Here is an 18035-nt window from a genome sequence, read left to right on the forward strand (position 1 = left end):
GCTTGTTAAATTTCTTTTATATCTCAAAAGAGATTAACTCAAGATACAACCTAATCCTGTAGATTGTGTCCAGTGTCATTAACATAACTGCCTCTAATCCTGCCTTGTTAACATCATCTTCGTTGTTGTTTGGTGCAATTGAGTTCATTCCAACTCATAGCCACCCCATGTACAATAGAACGAAACTCTGCCTGGTTTTGTGCCATGTCCATAAATCATTTCTACGTTTGAGCTCATTGTTGTAGCCACTGTGTCAATCCATCTCGTAAAGGGTCTTCCTCTTTTCCCTGACCCTCTACCTTACGAAGCTTGATGTCCTTCTCTAGGGCTGGTTCCTCCTGATAACTTGTCCTAAGTACAGATGACTAGAAGTCTCCCCACCCTCATTTCCAACAGGCAATTCAGCTGTATTTCCTCCAAGACGAACTTGTGCATTCTTCTGCCAGTCCATGGCATATTCATTATTCACCTAAAACACCATAATTCAAAGGCATCAATTCTTCAGTCTTCCTTATTTATTGTCCAGCTTTCGAATACACGTGAGGTGATTGAAAATAGCATGGCTTGGAACAGGCAAATCTTAGTCCTCAAAGTGACATCTTTGCTTTTGAACACTTTAAAGAGGTATTTTGCAGCAGATTTCCTCAACGCACTTTTTGTTGTTAGATGACATCGAGTCACTTCTGACTCATACTGATCCTATTTACAACAGAAGGAAACACTTCCTGGCCCTGTGCCATCCTCACAATCCTTGCTATGTTTGAGCCCATTGTTGAAACCTCTATGTCAACCCATCTTGTTGAGGGTCTTCCTCATTGACCCTCTACCTTACCAAACATGATCTCCTTCTCCAGGGACTGGTACCTCCTGATAATATGTCCTAAGTAAGTGAGATGAAGTCTTGCCATCCTCCTTTCCAAGGAGCACTCTAGATGTATTTCTTGGAAGACAGACTTGTTTGTTTTTCTGGTAGTCCATGGTATATGTGATATTCTTCAGCAACACAATAATTCAAAGGCATCGATTCTTCATCGGTCTTCCTTATTCACTGTCCAGCTTTCTCATGCATATGAGGTGATTGAAAACATCATGGCTTGGGCCAGATACCTTAATCATCAAAGTGACATCTTTCTTTTTAACACTTTGAAGATTTGTTTTGCAGCCGATTTGCCCAATGGAATATGTCCTTTGATTTCTTGACAGCTGCTTCCATGAGGGGTTGATTGTGAATCCAAGTAAAGTGAAATCGTGGACAACTTCAATATGGATCACCTTTCTTGTTGATCTCATCATGTATGATATCCTTGATGTGATCCCCCAACTCCTTGGTTTTGGTAATTAGCGTTCAATGTGTCAAATCTATGTTTGAGATAGTACTAAATTCAGGTGGGATATACTCAAAGTCATACTTTGGCTCTCGTTTTAATTTTCTTAACTTTCAACTTGAGTTTATATAAAGCAATTGATGGTCTGTTCTACAGGCAACCACTGGCCTTTTTCTGATTGAAGATATTGAGCTTTACCATCATCTGTTTCCACAGATGAAGTCGACTTAATTCCTGTGTATTCCTTCTGGCAATGTCCACCTGTATAGTTGTCGTTTATGTTGTTGAAAAAAGGTATTTGTAATCTCTTTTTTTTTCTTTGATGTGTTGATAGGATGAATTGTAGTAGTAGATTTCTTAATTTTGAACCAACATTGCCTTCCAGCAATACACTCCAGTTCCTCTTTCTTTATTATTCTTTAATGTAATTAGGTTCTCTTAGTTAATATTTAATTACAAATTTTTGCATCTGTGTTCAGAAATAAGCTTTGTCTATAATCTCCTCTCATTGTGCAGTATGTCAGATTTTTCTATCGACATCATGGTCATTTTAAAAAGTTGGATATTTTTCTTCTTTTCAGATACCTAAATAAATTTGGAAAAATTTTTAAAGGTTTTTAATGGTTTCACAAAATTCCGCTGTGAATAGCTCCTACTGATTTCAAAGAGGTAGATCTGTTGATATTTTCCTCTATTTCTTACATAGAGATTTATGTTTTAGATTTTCCATCTCATCTGGGATTTAGTAAAATAAACTCTGCTGGAAAAGTATCCATATTATTGGGGCTCTTTATTGGTTTTTTTTTTATTGGTTTATTAGTTATACTATTATTTAAAAAATATTTTATTGATCTTTTGATGAAAGTTTACACAGCAAATTAGGTTCCCCTTTAACAGTTTCTACACATATCGTTTAGTGAGATTGGTTACATTTTCCACATTTCATCAACATTCTCATTATTTCATTATTTTCATTCTGGTTGTTCCATTTCCATTATTCTCACTTCCCTGTTCCTACCCCATGGTCTTCTCATCTTTGCTTTAGGATAAATATTGATCACTGGGTCTCAAAATAGAGGATATATATATGGGTTATTAAAAGGTGACTGCCAGAAGTTTCAGATCAAAGTTTAAACAGTATCTCAGGACAATAGTTTCTGGAGTTCCCTAGTCTCTGCCAGTCCAGTAGGTCTGAGGTTTCTATTAAAGATTTTCAGTTTTGTTTTACACATTTCTCCAATACTAGCTTGAGCAATCTTTGTGGTCCCAGTTAGAAGGGTCAGTAGTGGTAGCAGGGCACCATGTAGCTCTTCTGGTCTCTAGATAGGTGATAAGTCACTTTGTTTTAGATATATCTCCTTTACATAATTTTGATTTTTTAAACATACTTTAAAAATTTATGTTTGTTTGGCAGATACACAGTAAAAACAATGAATGTAATAAACATCAATAAAGTTACAAATCATTTATTTGAGACCAAATGGTCAAATTAACTGGACAGCAATAGGTTCAGGGACAGTAGGCAAGGGAGTTATCCTGAGAATAACATCAGAAACAAGCCATGTTCATGGAATCCAGGCCATGGAAGGGGACACAGGGACATAAGTGTCCAAGAGTGGTCTGCGAGTCCCTGAGAGGTACTATAACATCGTATGGCAGTAGTAGGGGTAGGGAGGTCCACTTCAGTGGTCTCTGGTAGCCCTGGTTGTCATAGTATGAGAAAGCATCAAGCAGCCTGAAAATGTGCTAGGAGGTAAAAGGGTCTCCACCAGAGAGAGCTCCAGCTCCAAGCTGGAGCTTAGCTGGCAGCTTCCAACATTCCTGAGGCTGGGCATGTCAGAGGCACAGCCACATTTTCAATACCCCTTCTTTAAGCCCAGAGGTTTAAGAACACCCACTGTGCTGGATACATCTCAGGACTCAGCAGTATGGCTACATCTGTTTAGTTTGTCCCCAGAGATCACAGTCATGAGTGCAGGAGATTTTGGCAACCTGAGCTGGGGACAGGATCTTCGGGCATAAGAGTGGTCCATGGCAATAACTTTGAGCAGGTTCACGCAGGTCATGCAGTCCTCAGCTGTGTCACTAGGGAGTTTTCTCAGAGGCACAAGGATGTTGGGAGGACTCAGTGGAACAGTGTCAGGGAGATTCACTGTAATGGTGTCCAGTGACAGCAGCCATGGGCCAGGGTGAATTGGAGAATCAGAATGTGGGAGCACCAAGGGTTGAACATAAGGGGTTCCACAGCCCCCGGAAGCTTTAACAGGATTCTGGAGTTCAGGACTCACAGGTGCAGGGTCTTCTATCACATGTTCATTCCTAGGGAGGGGCTGAGCCTTGGGGCCCAGAACTGTGTGTGGGGTGCACCTCCTGGCAGTGGCCTGAATGGTCTGCTCCTGATCCTCAGATTCCCTAAGATGACCATGATGGTGACCACGACCACAACTACGACCCTGACCTCTTCTGTCAGGTGAAGGCTGGAGATGCAGAGTGCACAGATCCTTGATGGGCATCGCTGTCAGGCCAGGCTCTTCAGAGCTTGAAGCTGTGAGACTGGATGTGGTGGTGAGAGCGGTCTCAGGCTGTACAGGAGAGCTGGGTGCAGAGAGCCCAGGAGCAGGACACGCAGGAGAACACAGGGGGGAGCCACCGCTGGAGGCCAGAGGCTTAGGAGGATGTAGGGCCTGGCGGGGTAGAAGGTGCCTCAGGCCCCGGGCAACTCTATCAGGTGCCTGGGCCTCCCTCCAGTCAGTCAGTTCCTGGCTGGCCAGCGCCATGGACTTCCTGTGATTCAAGACCACCCGGTCTCGCCCCCGTTTCCACAGCTTGTAGCGCTCGGGTCCAGGGCTCACAGGTGTGGAGTCTTCTATCGAAGATTCATTCCTAGATAGGGGCTGAGCCTTGGGGCCCAGAACTGTGTGTGGGGTGCACCTCCTGGCAGTGGCCTGAATGGTCTGCTCCTGATCCTCAGATTCCCTAAGATGACCATGATGGCGACCACGACCATGACTACGACCCTGACCTCTTCTGTCAGGTGAAGGCTGGAGATGCAGAGTGCACAGATCCTGGATGGGCATCGCTGTCAGGCCAGGCTCTTTGGAGCTTGAAGCTGTGAGACTGGATGTGGTGGTGAGAGTGGTCTCAGGCTGTACAGGAGAGCTGCGTGCAGAGAGCCTGGGAGCAGGACACACAGGAGAACACAGGGGGGAGCCACCGCTGGAGGCCAGAGGCTTAGGAGGATGTAGGGCCTGGCGGGGTGGAAGGTGCCTCAGGCCCCGGGCAACTCTATCAGGTGCCTGGGCCTCCCTCCAGGCGGTCAGTTCCTGGCTGGCCGGCGGCATGGACTTCCTGTGATTCAAGACCACCCGGTCTCGCCCCTGTTTCCACAGCTTGTAGCGCTCGGGTCCAGGGCTCACAGGTGTGGAGTCTTCTATCGAAGATTCATTCCCAGGTGGGGGCTGAGCCTTGGGGCCCAGAACTGTGTGTGGGGTGCACCTCCTGGCAGTGGCCTGAATGGTCTGCTCCTGATCCTCAGATTCCCTAAGATGACCATGATGGCGACCACGACCATGACTACGACCCTGACCTCTTCTGTCAGGTGAAGGCTGGAGATGCAGAGTGGACAGATCCTGGATGGGCATCGCTGTCAGGCCAGGCTCTTTGGAGCTTGAAGCTATGAGACTGGATGTGGTGGTGAGAGTGGTCTCCGGCTGTACAGGAGAGCTGCGTGCAGAGAGCCCGGGAGCAGGACACACAGGAGAACACAGGGGGGAGCCACCGCTGGAGGCCAGAGGCTTAGGAGGATGTAGGGCCTGGCGGGGTGGAAGGTGCCTCAGGCCCCGGGCAACTCTATCAGGTGCCTGGGCCTCCCTCCAGGCGGTCAGTTCCTGGCTGGCCGGCGCCATGGACTTCCTGTGATTCAAGACCACCCGGTCTCGCCCCTGTTTCCACAGTTTGTAGTGCTCGATTCCAGGGCTCACAGGTGCGGAGTCTTCTATCAAAGATTCATTCCCAGGTGGGGGCTGAGCCTTGGGGCCCAGAACTGTGTGTGGGGTGCACCTCTTGGCTGGTGCCTGGATGGTCTGTTCCTGGGCCTCATATTCCCGAGGACGACGACCAGGAGGACGACCTCGATCCCCTCTGCTACGTGAAAGCTGGAGATTCAGAGCAGGTGGATCTACAGTCAGCGTCTGTGTCAGACCCGTCTCCCCAGGGCTAGTGGCGGTGGTGATAGCGATGGCGATGGCAGAGGCGTCAGGCTCCACAGCAGTGCTGCGGGCAGTGGAGGAGCACCTGGGTGCAGGGCACACAGGGTTGCAGAGGCGGGAGCCACTTCCAGGGGCCAGAGGCCTAGGATGCGGCAGGGCCTTTCTGGGCTGGAGGTGGCTCATGGCCCTCGCAGTTCTCACGGGTGCCCGGGCCTCCCTCCAGGTGGTCTGTTCCTGGCCAGCTGGCGCCATGGGCTTCCTGTGGTCCACGACCACCCGGTCTCGCCCCTGTTTCCACAGCTCGTAGCGCTCGGGTTGCAGAATGCGCACGAAGGCGTCCATGGAAAACACGACCCTGGCCTCCCCACAGCTGCACTGAGACGCCACTTTGCCATAATCGACCCAGCGCGGGGTGGCAAAGTTGATGGCTTCGGCACAGTTGAAGCCGTGATTGAAGCCAGCGTGGTAGCCATAGGGGAACGTTACCGTGAACTCGCCAGCCTCCTGGGTGATGCGACTGAAGGGAATGCCATTCTCCCTGAGCACAGTGGGCGAGATGAGAGCCACCTTGTGCCGCAGGAAGGCCTCACAGTCCTGTGCACTGCCCGGGAAAAGCTCCCTGGCCAGGCGTTCCAGGCGTCGGCCGTGCTCCGGGGGCACCGCGTACCACGTTTTGGGCTCCCCGAAGTGCAGGTAGTTGATGCTGTACAGGTCCATGTCCTCCGTGTGCCAAGCGAAGGTGGTCTTCCACATGCCGAAGTACAGGTAGGGCGTGTTGACGCCTTCGATGACGACCCCGCACTCCTGTTCCAGCAGGTCCTGAATTGTTCCCAGGTTTCTGAGGTTCCAGTGTTCAGTGTTTTCATCAAACAAGGAGCCGCTGATGTCGGCGCCATAAATCGGAGAGTCGTACAGGCGGTTCTTCCAGTACTTTCGCTCCAAGTCTTCAAAATCCAGGTGTGGTGGAGTGCGGTATTTGTCACTGCAGGCCAAGTGGCGATACTCCCCCACGGTCATGGCTTTCTTCTTTTTATGGTATTGAGTAAACACACCTGCCCGCCCAGAGACCACCTGCTGCAGAGGAGTGGCTATTAGGATGTCACTGATGTCATTATAGGTCTGTCTGGCTTTCCATTCCTTCGGTGGAATTATCTTAGCCAGGCCTGCTCGGTGTGCGCCTTGGGATTCCATGTAAGCGACGTATTCGTTGAAATCTTTGAATTCTTCCATGGTTGGATAAAAGGTCATGATGGTACAATGTGGGCTCTGGGTACCACAGGGCTCAAGCTTCATGGTTGCAATAGAAAAAACCAGAGACTCTCAAAGTTTTAGGTATGTTCTAGATACCTGGGAATGCTGGGGAGTAACTTTTTAAAATATAGTTTATCGCTTATAATGAGTTGGTTTATCTGTGAGGCAAAACTCAGACTTGAGCTTTTAAACAAATGCAGTATCTCTCCAGACTTGCTGATTCACCAGAGGGACTCCACTTTGGTCGGCATTTTTTCTGAACAAATTTCTCCCTGGGGAACGTGTACTCCCAGTCAGGGCCTGGCTCAGCCTGTAGCTCTGTCAGGTTCCTCAGTGTGGAGTCTAACTCTGTCTTCTGAGGCTTCTCCTCATTGTCATTCTTGAGTGCATGGGTAGCTCCCAGCCCCACTGGAGCAGTGACTCTTCAAGGAAGTTTTAAAAGGAAATCTAAAGAAAAGAAAGCAGAATCAGTTAAAATAAGTGGATGACAAAAGAAATACTGAGCTGGCACTAAGCTAAACTAAAGGTAATTAGTATGGAAATGTTAATATCAAAATTAAAACTTAAGTTCAAATCATAAGACAGAAAAAGAGGAACATCAAATTGGACAGAAGGAAAAGTGTGAAAATAAATTAATTCAGCATTCAACTCAAAAGTGGATGAAGTAACTCCAAAAAAAAATTTAGGAAAGGAAAGAAAAAACAAAAGAAATCATCAGAAATGACGACACAGGAAACAGAATAGGTAACAGCAATCATGACCAAGACCAAAAGCTGATTCTTAGAAAAGACCAGGAGTAACAAATGATAGGCATTAAAAGAAGGTACAGTAAAACCTGTGAAAGCCAGTACCTGTGTAAGGCAGAAACCTGTCAGAGAAGGAAAATGCAAATATTTTCCACATAATGAGCATTGGAAAAGTGGTAAGGCTGCACCATGTCATAGGTGGAAAGATCATGAGAGCCAGAAAAACAAGGCAGTCATGTCTAGTTCAGGCTCTCACCAACAAGCAGAATAAAACATAAATAATTGTTTAAACATGACCCCAAAAACCTGTGAGACATCATTTTATGGGAGAATCTCACCTCCGATCTTATACAACCTTTAGAAAAGCTTTAGTATGAAAAATATGCAGTTCATTTTATAAGGTATAACCCCAGGAGCCCTGACGGTGTAATGGTTAAGAACTTGGCTGGTAGCCGAAAGGTGGGTGGTTTAAACCTGCCCAGTGGCTCCATGGGAGAAAAGACTGCAGCCCAGGAAACTCTATGGGGACAGTTCCTTTCTGTCCTATAGGGTCACTGTAAGTCAGAATCGACTAGATGGCAAACAACAAAGCATAACCTTGATACCAACACCAGAGAAGGTATGGCTAGAAAAGAAACCTATACACCCAATATTACCAGAAGAAAAGTTAGAAAAATCTTTAATAAAATTGTATGAAATCTTAATGCAGTAGGCCATTAAAAAAATACTAACCCATTGTCTTCAAGTTGATTCTGACTCATAATAGCAACCCTAAAGAACAGCATAGAACTGCTCCATACGGTGTCCAAGAGCAGCTGGTGGATTTGAACTGCTGGCCTATTGTTCAGCAGCCAAGCTCTTAACCACTGTGCCACATTACTGCAGGATGACCAACAAAAAAGTCTGACAGTATACCTCAATACAGTAGCAGACAGAAAGGAAAAATTATCGTTACCCGCAGAAAAACATTTGAAATAACTCAACATCCATCTCATTATTTTAATATACTTACTAAAAACACTTTACTAAAAAAAAAAAAAAAGAATTTCTATAATTAGAATAAAGACCCTGCAGGACTGAGTAGATCTGCCCAATAGGGTTTACAAGCTTTTTAATCTTTATGGAAGCAGGCTCTTACATCTTCCTCCCAAAAAGGTCTCAATGCTTTTAACAACAAAAATAACCATGTATCAGGGAAAAAATCTAAAATTGACATACACTCACGTTTGTTCATTAAATGCAAAAATAAATGAGATTTTTAACAGGAAAAAGTGCTTTCTGATATGGAATGCCATTGTTTTAATGTTTTTTTTTCTTTAAGAGGGAAAAAGAAACAGGAAAAGTGGCGTTTACCTTTTGCTAGCCTAAAATTTTAATTTGAAATGAAGATACTTTAGGACCCAGAAAGATAATTTCCTTAAGGATTCAAAGTCTAGGTGAAATATTTTCAAGGTAAGGCCGATCATAGTTTTAATTTAATCAGCTCCCACCCTTTCTAATCCACTCATCGTAGCTCTAATACACCAGAATTCAATCACGACCTCTAATTTAAGCCCTCCCTTCCAACTGATCTAAGTTTTCCCCAAGCCTAGAAACCTTATCATTTCCATTGCTACCAACCAACCAAATGTAATGCTTTTTCCTGAAAATCTTTGAGATTTTTACAAAAACAAACAAACAAAAAACCAAACATGTTTCGGTCAAATAGATTCCAAATCAAAGCAACCCTATAGGGTTTCCAAGGAGCACCTGATGGATTCGAACGGTCGACCTTTGAATTAGCAGCCAAGCTCTTAACTACTACACCACCAGGGTTTACCTTGAGAAAATAGTTTAGTGACCTACTTCGGGAAAATCACCCACTGAAAACCCACAACATGGAGCACAGTTCTTCTCTGACACACAGGGGTCTCTGGGAATCAGAAACTGGACAGCAAGTAGTGTTTTACTAGTCTTTAAATTTATAATAGGGCAGTAACTCTGGCTCACGAGCAAAAGTAACAGAAAAATAAATTGGCCCACCTTCCACTAGCCAAAATCCTGATTTCATACAAAGGTTATCCAAGCACCAGAGATGGTTTCCTCCTAGCCACCAAATGAATCCTCATGTCCTGCTGATTTCGACTTTATACCGCCCCAGTACTCTAACACAATCAACACCCACGTAGTGCAATCAAAAGTCTAGGTCCCTGATTGCCCATTCCATTTAATCCAAGGTTTTTTTAAGAAACAAAGCAAGCTAAAAGGTTGAAAATAAGGGGAGGAGCCCTGGTGGTGCAGTAGTTAAGAACTTGGCTGCTAACCAACAGGTTTGCAGTTCGAATCTACCAGCCACTCCTTGGAAACTTTTGAGACAGTTCTGTTCAGTCCTATAGGGTCACTGTGATTCAGAATCAACTTGATGGCAATTTTTTTTTTTTTTTTAAACCACCAAGCAGTAAGACTTGGAAAACAAAGGCAGCGTTAGAAGGTAAAACCGACAAATACGCAAATACGGCGAGAATCTGTTTTAATACAATTCTCGGAAACTGATAGAGCCTAAAAGAAAATTAATAACGCTGTAAAACATTGAACTACAAATTTAATTTGGATTCTATAATCTGCAGCAACCATAACAACTGAAAAATACTTTTCAAAAATATAAGACATTTACAAATATTAAACTATACAAGGCCACAAAATATCAATAAAAATTTCATGCAATCAATGTATCGAGCACAAGCTTGACCACAATGAAATAAAATGCAAAGTTTAGAATAAAAACTGAACCCAACCATATTTATTTGAAAATAAATATCCACATTTCTAGAAATCAATCTATTTTATGTTCAACTCAAGCATCTAGTAAAAAACAAAGGAAAAGCAAACAGAACAGAATTAAGCCAACGAAAATGAAAGATAAAAACGATAGAAGGATAAAGAAATGAACATAAATGAAAATAGAGATGAATAATTAAAATGAAATCTGATATTCTTAAAGAAAAATAAAATAAAGCATTGGAGATACTGATGAAGAAAAAAAAGAGAGAGTCGGAACTGACTTGACGGCACCCAACAACAACAACAATCTTTAGGAAAGCAGACTGCCACATCTTTCTCCCACAGAGCGGTAGCTGGTGGATTCTAACCTCTGACCTTTCAGTTGGCAGTCAAGCTCAGTTAGCAGCCAAGCCCTTCACCACTGGGCCAACAACTCAAAAAACCAAACCAAACCCATTGCCACTGAGTCGATTCTGACTCATAGCGACCCTATAGGACAGAGTAGAACTGCCCCATAGGGTTTCCAAAAAGCAGCTGGTGGATTCGAGCTGCCAACTTTTTAATTAGCAGCCAAGCTCTTAACCATTTCACCAGGGCTCCACTGGGCCTCCAGGGCTCCTTAAATTATGCAGATACTTCACCCTAAAGGAGTGGGAGGGAGCATAAGCCTTCAATCCTTAGGTGTAACTTCCTCCCAAACAGTAGCACATGGAAAGATGAGGAAAAAGAGTAATTTTATAGAGGAGAGACCTGACAAACACTATTCAGCCAGCAGATCAAGATCAACATCAGTAATCATAGATCATGTTGATAATTAAGCCCACTGCCATCGAGTCGACTCTGACCCATAGCGACCCTAAAGGACAGCACAGAACTGCCTCATAGAGTTTCCAAGGAGTGCCTGGTGGATTTGAACTGCCAACCTTTTGGTTAGCAGCCATTGCTCTTAACCACTACACCACCAGGGCCTCCATGTTGATAATATGTACCCTTAATACAGTATGATAAAAATGACACTTTAACTCTGTGACCTTCTCCAAAAAACCCATAACCCCAGTCTAACCATGAGAAAAACATCAGATAATTTCTAACAGAAGGAAATTCTGTAGTATATCTGACCAGTACTACCCAAAAACAAGAAAAGTCTGAAAAACTGTCACAGCCAAAAGGTGCCTAAGGAGACAAGACAACTAAATGTAATGTGGTTACTTGGATAGAATACTGGAACAGAAAAAGGACATTAAGTAAAAACTATAAAAATCTGAATTAAAAATGGACTTTAGCTAAAATTGACATATTAATATTGGTTCATTCAATGTACCATGCCATGTATGATGTTAACGGTACGGAAACTGTGGTGTTTAGGGGAGAGGTTATATGGGAACTCTGCATTTATATGCTCAATTTTTCTATAAATTTAAAATGGTTTGAAAAAATAAAGTCTATTAATAACAAGCAATAAAATAAATAATAAAAAGAAGGCACAAATATACAATATTAGAAATAAAAATTATAGAAATATAATCAAGATTTTAACAGTCTATAAACAATACAACACAATATAAGCCAAATAGTTCTATAAACCACTTCATCCTTGTTAATTTTTTAGAAGCAAAAGCAGTTTTTTTTTTTACATTTTTAAATTATGAAATAGAGCATGCTCACAGACAATGCATAAAACATATATGTACAGCTTAACAAAGAACTGTAGAGTGAGCATAGGCGTAACCACCACCCCAGTCAAGAAATAATGACTCGTGCTCCTCCTCCCCCAAATCATAGCCCCATCTGCCACCTAGACTAACCCCGTCCTAACATCAAGGGTATTAATTTTCCTAAATAACATTGAATTAAAATTTGGGCTATTTTTAAAACTTTATATATGTTGTTTTCGTTAGGTGCCATTGAGCTGATTCTGACTTAAACAGCAACCCATTGTGACAGGGTAGAACTGACCCCTAGGGCTTTCTAGGCTGTAATCTTTATGAGAGCAGAGCTGATGGGTGGGTTGGAACCATCAATCTTTTGATCAGCAGCCAAGTGCTTAATTGTTCCACCATCAGGCCTACTTACTTTATAAGTAACCTTATATAAATGGATGGGAACCCTAGTTGCCCAGTGATTAAGCACCCAGCTACTAATCCAAATGGTGGCTATTCAAACCCACCAGCTTCTCTGAGGGAGAAAGATGTGGCAGTCTGCTTCCTTAAAGATATACAGCCTAGGAAATCTCATGGGGCAGTTGTACGCTGTCCCATACGGTCACTATGAGTCAGGATCAACTTGATGGCAGAGCATTTTTGGGGTATAAATGGAATCATAGTTTACATATTCTTGTGTGCGTGTTTGCCTTCATCTAAGTTGTTCCCCATAACTGTAGTTTGTTCTGCTTCATTGTATTCAACATTGTATAAATGTTTCTTACTATTTGGGTAGTTTCTGCCTCTTACAAACAGTCTTGTTCTGAATATTCTCAGACACCTATGCTGTAGCACATGGGTACTCTTACTTTAGAAAAAGTAAGGATCCCCTGGGTCATAGATTATGTGAATTCTAACTCTATCATGTGTCTTAGCTATCTAGTGCTGATATAACAGAAATACTACAAGTGGGTGGCTTTAACAAACAGAAATTTATTCTCTCAGAGTTTATGTGGTTAGAAGTCTGAATTCAGGGTGCAAGTTTATCTATGTCAAGAAATTTGTAAGACAGTTACCTGGCCAAACAATTAGAAGAGATCCATATTTGTGTCCATTCCAAAAGAACAGTGATCCAACAGAATGTGGAAATTATCCTACAATGTCATTAATATCAAACACTGGCAAGTGAGTACCTCCAGAGCTGCATCCATTTCTTGAAACATCTCAATTGGTTTTCCGTCAGTTCTTGGAGCCTTGTTTTATGCCAGTGCCTTCAATGCAGCGTGGCCTTCTTCCTTCAACAGCATAGGTTCTCGATCATATGCTACCTCTCGAAATGGTTGAATCAACCAGTTCTTTTTGGTACAGTGATTCTGTGTATTCAGTCCATCCTATTTTGCTGCTTTCTGCACTGTTCACAGAATCCTTCAAAATTGCAATGCGAGGCTTGAATTTTTTCTTCAGTTCTTCTAGCTTGAGAAATGCCAAGAGTGTTCTTCCTCTTACAGTTTTCTAACTCCAGGTCTTTGTACATGTCATTGTAATACTTTTTGTCTTTTAGAGCTGCCCTTTGAAATCTTCTGTTCAGCTCTTTTAGTTCTTCATTTCTTCCCTTTGCTTTAGCTACTCTGTGTTCAAGAGCAAGTTTCAGAGTCTCTCCTGACATCCATTTAAGTCTTTTCTTTTCAGTCTTTTTAATGACCTTTTGCTCTCTTCATGTATGATGTCCTTTATGTCATCCCACAACTTGTTTGTTCTCTGGTGTTCAATGCGTTAAATCTTTTCTTGAAATGCTCTCCAAATTCAGGTGGGATATACTCAAGGTTGTTATTTTGGCTCTGGTTGACTTGCTCTAATTTTCTTCAGCTTCAACTTGAACTTGCATATGAGCAATTGATGGTCTGTTCTGTGGTCGGCCCTTGGTCTTGTTCTGACTGATGATATTGAGATTCTCCATAGTCTCTTTCCATATGTGTAGTCAGTTTGATTCCTGTGTATTCATCTGGTGAGGTCCATGTCTATAGTCACTGTTTGTGTTGTAGAAAAGATACCTGCAATAAAGAAGTCATTGTTCTTGCAATATTCTATCATTCGATCTCTGATGCCATTTCTATCACCAAAGCCATGTTTTCCAACTACTAAGCCTTCTTGTTTCCAACTTTCACATTCTAATCACCAATAATTATCAATGCGTCTTGATTGCATGTTTGATCAATTTCAAACTGCACACAGAAGTTGGTAAAAATCTTCAATTTCTCCACCTTTGGCCTTAGTGGTGGGTGTGTAAATTTGAATAATATTCATATTACCCGGTCTTCCTTGCAGGCATATGAATATTATCACTGACACCGTTGTAGTTCAGGATAGATCTTGAAATATTCTTTTTGATGGGATGCCAATCCTCTTCAATTTATCATTCCCTGCATGATAGACCATATGTTTGTCTGATACAAAAAGGCTAATACCAGCACATTTAAGCTCACTAATGCCTAGGATGTTGACCTTTATGCATTCCATTACATTTTTGATTACTTCCCATTTTCCTAGATTCATACTTTATGCATTCCATGTTCTGATTATTAATGGATGTTTGTAACTGTTTCTTCTCATTTGGAGTCATGCCATATCAGCATACAAGGTCCCGAAATCTTGACTCCATCCACGTCATTAAGGTTGGCTCTACTTTGGGGAGGTAGCTGTTCCCCGATCTTATTTGCAGGGGCTTCCAACCTCAGGAGCTCAACTTCCGGCACTGTATCAGACAGTCTTCTTCTGCTATTCATGATGTCTTCACTGGCTAATTTTTTCAGAAATTAAAAAGTACTGAGCTTTTCCATCGTCTCTTTCCACAGATGTGGCTGATTTTTTCCTGTGTTTTTCATCCAGTGAGATCCATGTGTATAGTCGCTGTTTATGTTGTTGAAACATCATAGAGGTTAAGATTTACAACACATGGGATAATTACATCAGATCACAAAATGGAGATTAATTACATAATACTCAGAATTACGGCCCAGCCAAGTTGACACATATTTTGGGGTGGGGGGGGACACAATTCAATTCCTAACATTACTCCAAGCTGTTTTCAACAGTTTTTACCAATTTAAGCAGCTTTAAAAAATATTTTAAATTACAAAATATAGCATGTTTACACTCACCAGCTGTGTATTAGGGTGCTCATTGCTCTTCGCCTTTGTAAACCTTTTAGTAAACCTTTTTAGTTTTATTCAATCAGGTGGGAGTGTGGTGGTATGGCTTTATGATTAGTGTTTCCCCACTTACTAATGAGGCTGAACAATCTTTTTATGTAGTTACTGACTATTTGGATATTATCATTCAAAAAGCACCTATTCAAATAATTTGTCCATTTTTCCATTGTACTGTCTATCTTTATATTATTTCCATATATAATCTGGGTATTAGCTATTTGGTAGATATGCGTGATACAAGATCTGCTCCCACTCCTTAGTTTGTCTTTTCACTTTCTTTTTCATAGCTTTTGGTGAACAGAAGTCTTTATCTCTAATAAAAATATTATTAAAATAGCTAACATATGGTGATTATCAAACGTCAAATACGATTCAAAGTGCTCTACATACAAATCCTGTGATTAACCTTATTTTGTAGATGAGGAAACTGAGTCACAGAGATATTAAGTAACTTACTCAATGTCACAGAGCTGCTAAGTGGTGGGGTCAGGTATTTAAAAAGAATCTCCAAGACAATTATTTAAAAGAAGAATAAAGAGGAGTAATGCCTCTAATGCCATAAAGATTAAAAACAAAACAAAACAGGCGATTGCCTTTGGGAAACCTTGGTGGCATAGTGGTTAAGAACTATGGCTGCTAACCAAAAGGTTGGCAGTTTGAATCCACCAGGTGCTCCTTGGGGCAGTTCCACTCTGTCCTCTAGGTTCGCTAGGAGTCAGAATTGACTCAATGGCAATGGGTTTGGTTTTTGTTGTTGTTTTTATCACCACTGAGCCGATTCTGAGTCATAGTGACTATAGGACAGAGTAGAGATTCCAAGGCTGTAACCTTTATGGAAGCAGACCACCACCTCTTTCTCCTGCAGAGGCACTAGTGGGTTCGAACCATCTACCATTTGGTTCGCAGCTGAGCGCTTTACCATTGCACCACCAGGGCTCCTAATGCATATACACACACATATATACATTTACATCACATTCCACCATCCTCAATCAATGGACTCAGTAGAACAACATTTCAATAATTTCAGAGACTGCCTGAAGCTAAATGGATGATAAAGTCTAATCTCAGAGCACACGCCCAGGCTGTGGCAACCAGACACTACAGGAATGTGTCTAGTTTGTTGTTATTTTGCCTGTATTTGCCAAATATTAATAGGCACAATTGATAATGCAGGACTTAGTCTGCAACCGAAGAACTAATAATATCTATAAAGTTTTAATATGCAAGAGACATCTTTAAATACATTCTATATAAAAAAATTTTATTTTATTTTATTTTTTAACAGTCAAGCATAAACACAGAGAAGAACATGAGAGTGTCTTTTCAAGTTAAAAGAACTGGAAATAAGTAGTTTCAGGGAGTTCATGAAACCTATTGTGAATTCACGTAAACCACTTTTTAAATTTGTAGAACCAGGTTTTTAGAAACCACTAAGTATGCATATCCAACTTTATTAATTAAGCCTAATGGCGGCAACACAGTCTCCACAAGGATAACAGCATAGGACAGTCTGCCCCATTGTGTGCTAGCCACTCAGATGCAAATACTGTTTTGTTTGTCATCTTCCTCCTCATCTTTCTCATTCTACGGATCTGCCCGCTCCACCCTTATTCCCCCCGGGCAGCCAGGCTGACGATCCAGTGCAACAGTTGTTAATGACCTTCTTGCTCAATTTAGCCTCCTTATTATGTAATTTTTTTTTTTACTTGTTCCAGATGAAATCGTTCTCCATCACGCTCACCTTTTTTTTTTTTTAAACCACATGCCCAAAGAAGATACCAGAATTTGTGTTTTTTTGTCTTGCTTGTTTGTTTTTTCAGAGTCTGTGGTTTTAATCCTGGGTTGGCTCCTGAATACAGGAGACCAGCAGTAGCTTTGGAGGGCCTGAGCCACCTTCTCCTGGCTGGGTCAGCCCACTGTCTTCATTCTCTAATCGCAGCCCACCCTCTCTGTGCCTGCCATTTCATTAAACGTGGATTTCTCTTTCCCAAATAGACACTTCATTAAAAACTCCCCACAGTTGTCAAGGACTTGAGATTTTTCTTCAATCATGCCTGTACAGGAAACAGGCCAACAATTTGCCCTTTAGCTTTGGGGTAGCTGCTTTGAGCTATGTTGACTGTCTTTTGTTCACTAGACTGAGCCCTCAGACATGTCTGAACTAGGATTCCACCAAACCTGTCATTGTTTCTATAGCCTTTCTCTTCCCTTCTTCCACGTTTGCTATGGGGTCTTAACGTCCAAAGGAAATCACACATTTCTTTCTTACCTCTTGCATTGTTTCCTCCTAGGCTCTTCTCAGTGCTAGAAGGGCTTCTTCTACTTCTTCCTATGCACTGAGAATTTCCTCTACCTCACATCCTGAGTTTTCCAAATGAGCAGTCCTTCAAGCTTGGCTCTTGGTATGTTACAAGAAGTTGGGAAATCTCTCTTCTGAGAAAGAAATCTTGACTTTTAAGACTGCCACGTGGTCTTTAAGGAGATTCAAGAATCTTAAATGTTGCAGTATCGGCCCTCCCCTGAAGGGATGAATACAATTACTTCAGTGGATGGGTTGTTGGGCAGCCTTAAGTGCTACAGAAATTAAAAAATGTTGGAAAGTATTTTAAAAAACTATTATCTTCATTGCATAGAATATGGCAAAATGACCCCTAAGTCCAAGGATCAGACTTCATGTAGAAAACTAAAATGAGCTGGGAATAAGAACAGAGCAGGAGGCAAAAATTACATGGCATCTGTGTATTAAATGGTTGTAACGCATCAATATTAATTTCCTAATTTTGGTGGTTACCTTGGAGAATGTCCTTTTAGTAAGAAATACACAATTAAGTATGGGGAGGGCGATGGGGCATTATGATGTTAATTTTACTTTCATGGACCAGGGGGAAAAAAG

The 18035-nt window shown here is 42.1% G+C and overlaps 1 protein-coding gene across 1 annotated transcript; it reads right to left on the minus strand.

The window, feature by feature from the left end:
• Nucleotides 1-3238: 3238 nt before the first annotated feature.
• On the minus strand, nucleotides 3239-17528 carry LOC126078882 (lysine-specific demethylase 6B-like). Its single transcript, XM_049889694.1, has 2 exons — nucleotides 17412-17528; nucleotides 3239-7231 (listed from the first exon to the last, which is right to left on the minus strand). The coding sequence occupies exon 2, from the start codon at nucleotides 6824-6826 to the stop codon at nucleotides 3239-3241; it is 3588 nt and encodes a 1195-aa protein (XP_049745651.1). The 5' UTR covers nucleotides 6827-7231; nucleotides 17412-17528.
• Nucleotides 17529-18035: the final 507 nt, after the last annotated feature.

The sequence above is a fragment of the Elephas maximus genome, chromosome 7, assembly GCF_024166365.1.
Source record: "Elephas maximus indicus isolate mEleMax1 chromosome 7, mEleMax1 primary haplotype, whole genome shotgun sequence".
Lineage (NCBI taxonomy): Eukaryota > Metazoa > Chordata > Mammalia > Proboscidea > Elephantidae > Elephas > Elephas maximus.

Excerpts from the sequence above, each read along its gene's own strand:
- LOC126078882 (XM_049889694.1), bottom strand. The coding sequence starts at position 6,826 with ATGAAGCTTGAGCCCTGTGGTACCCAGAGCCCACATTGTACCATCATG.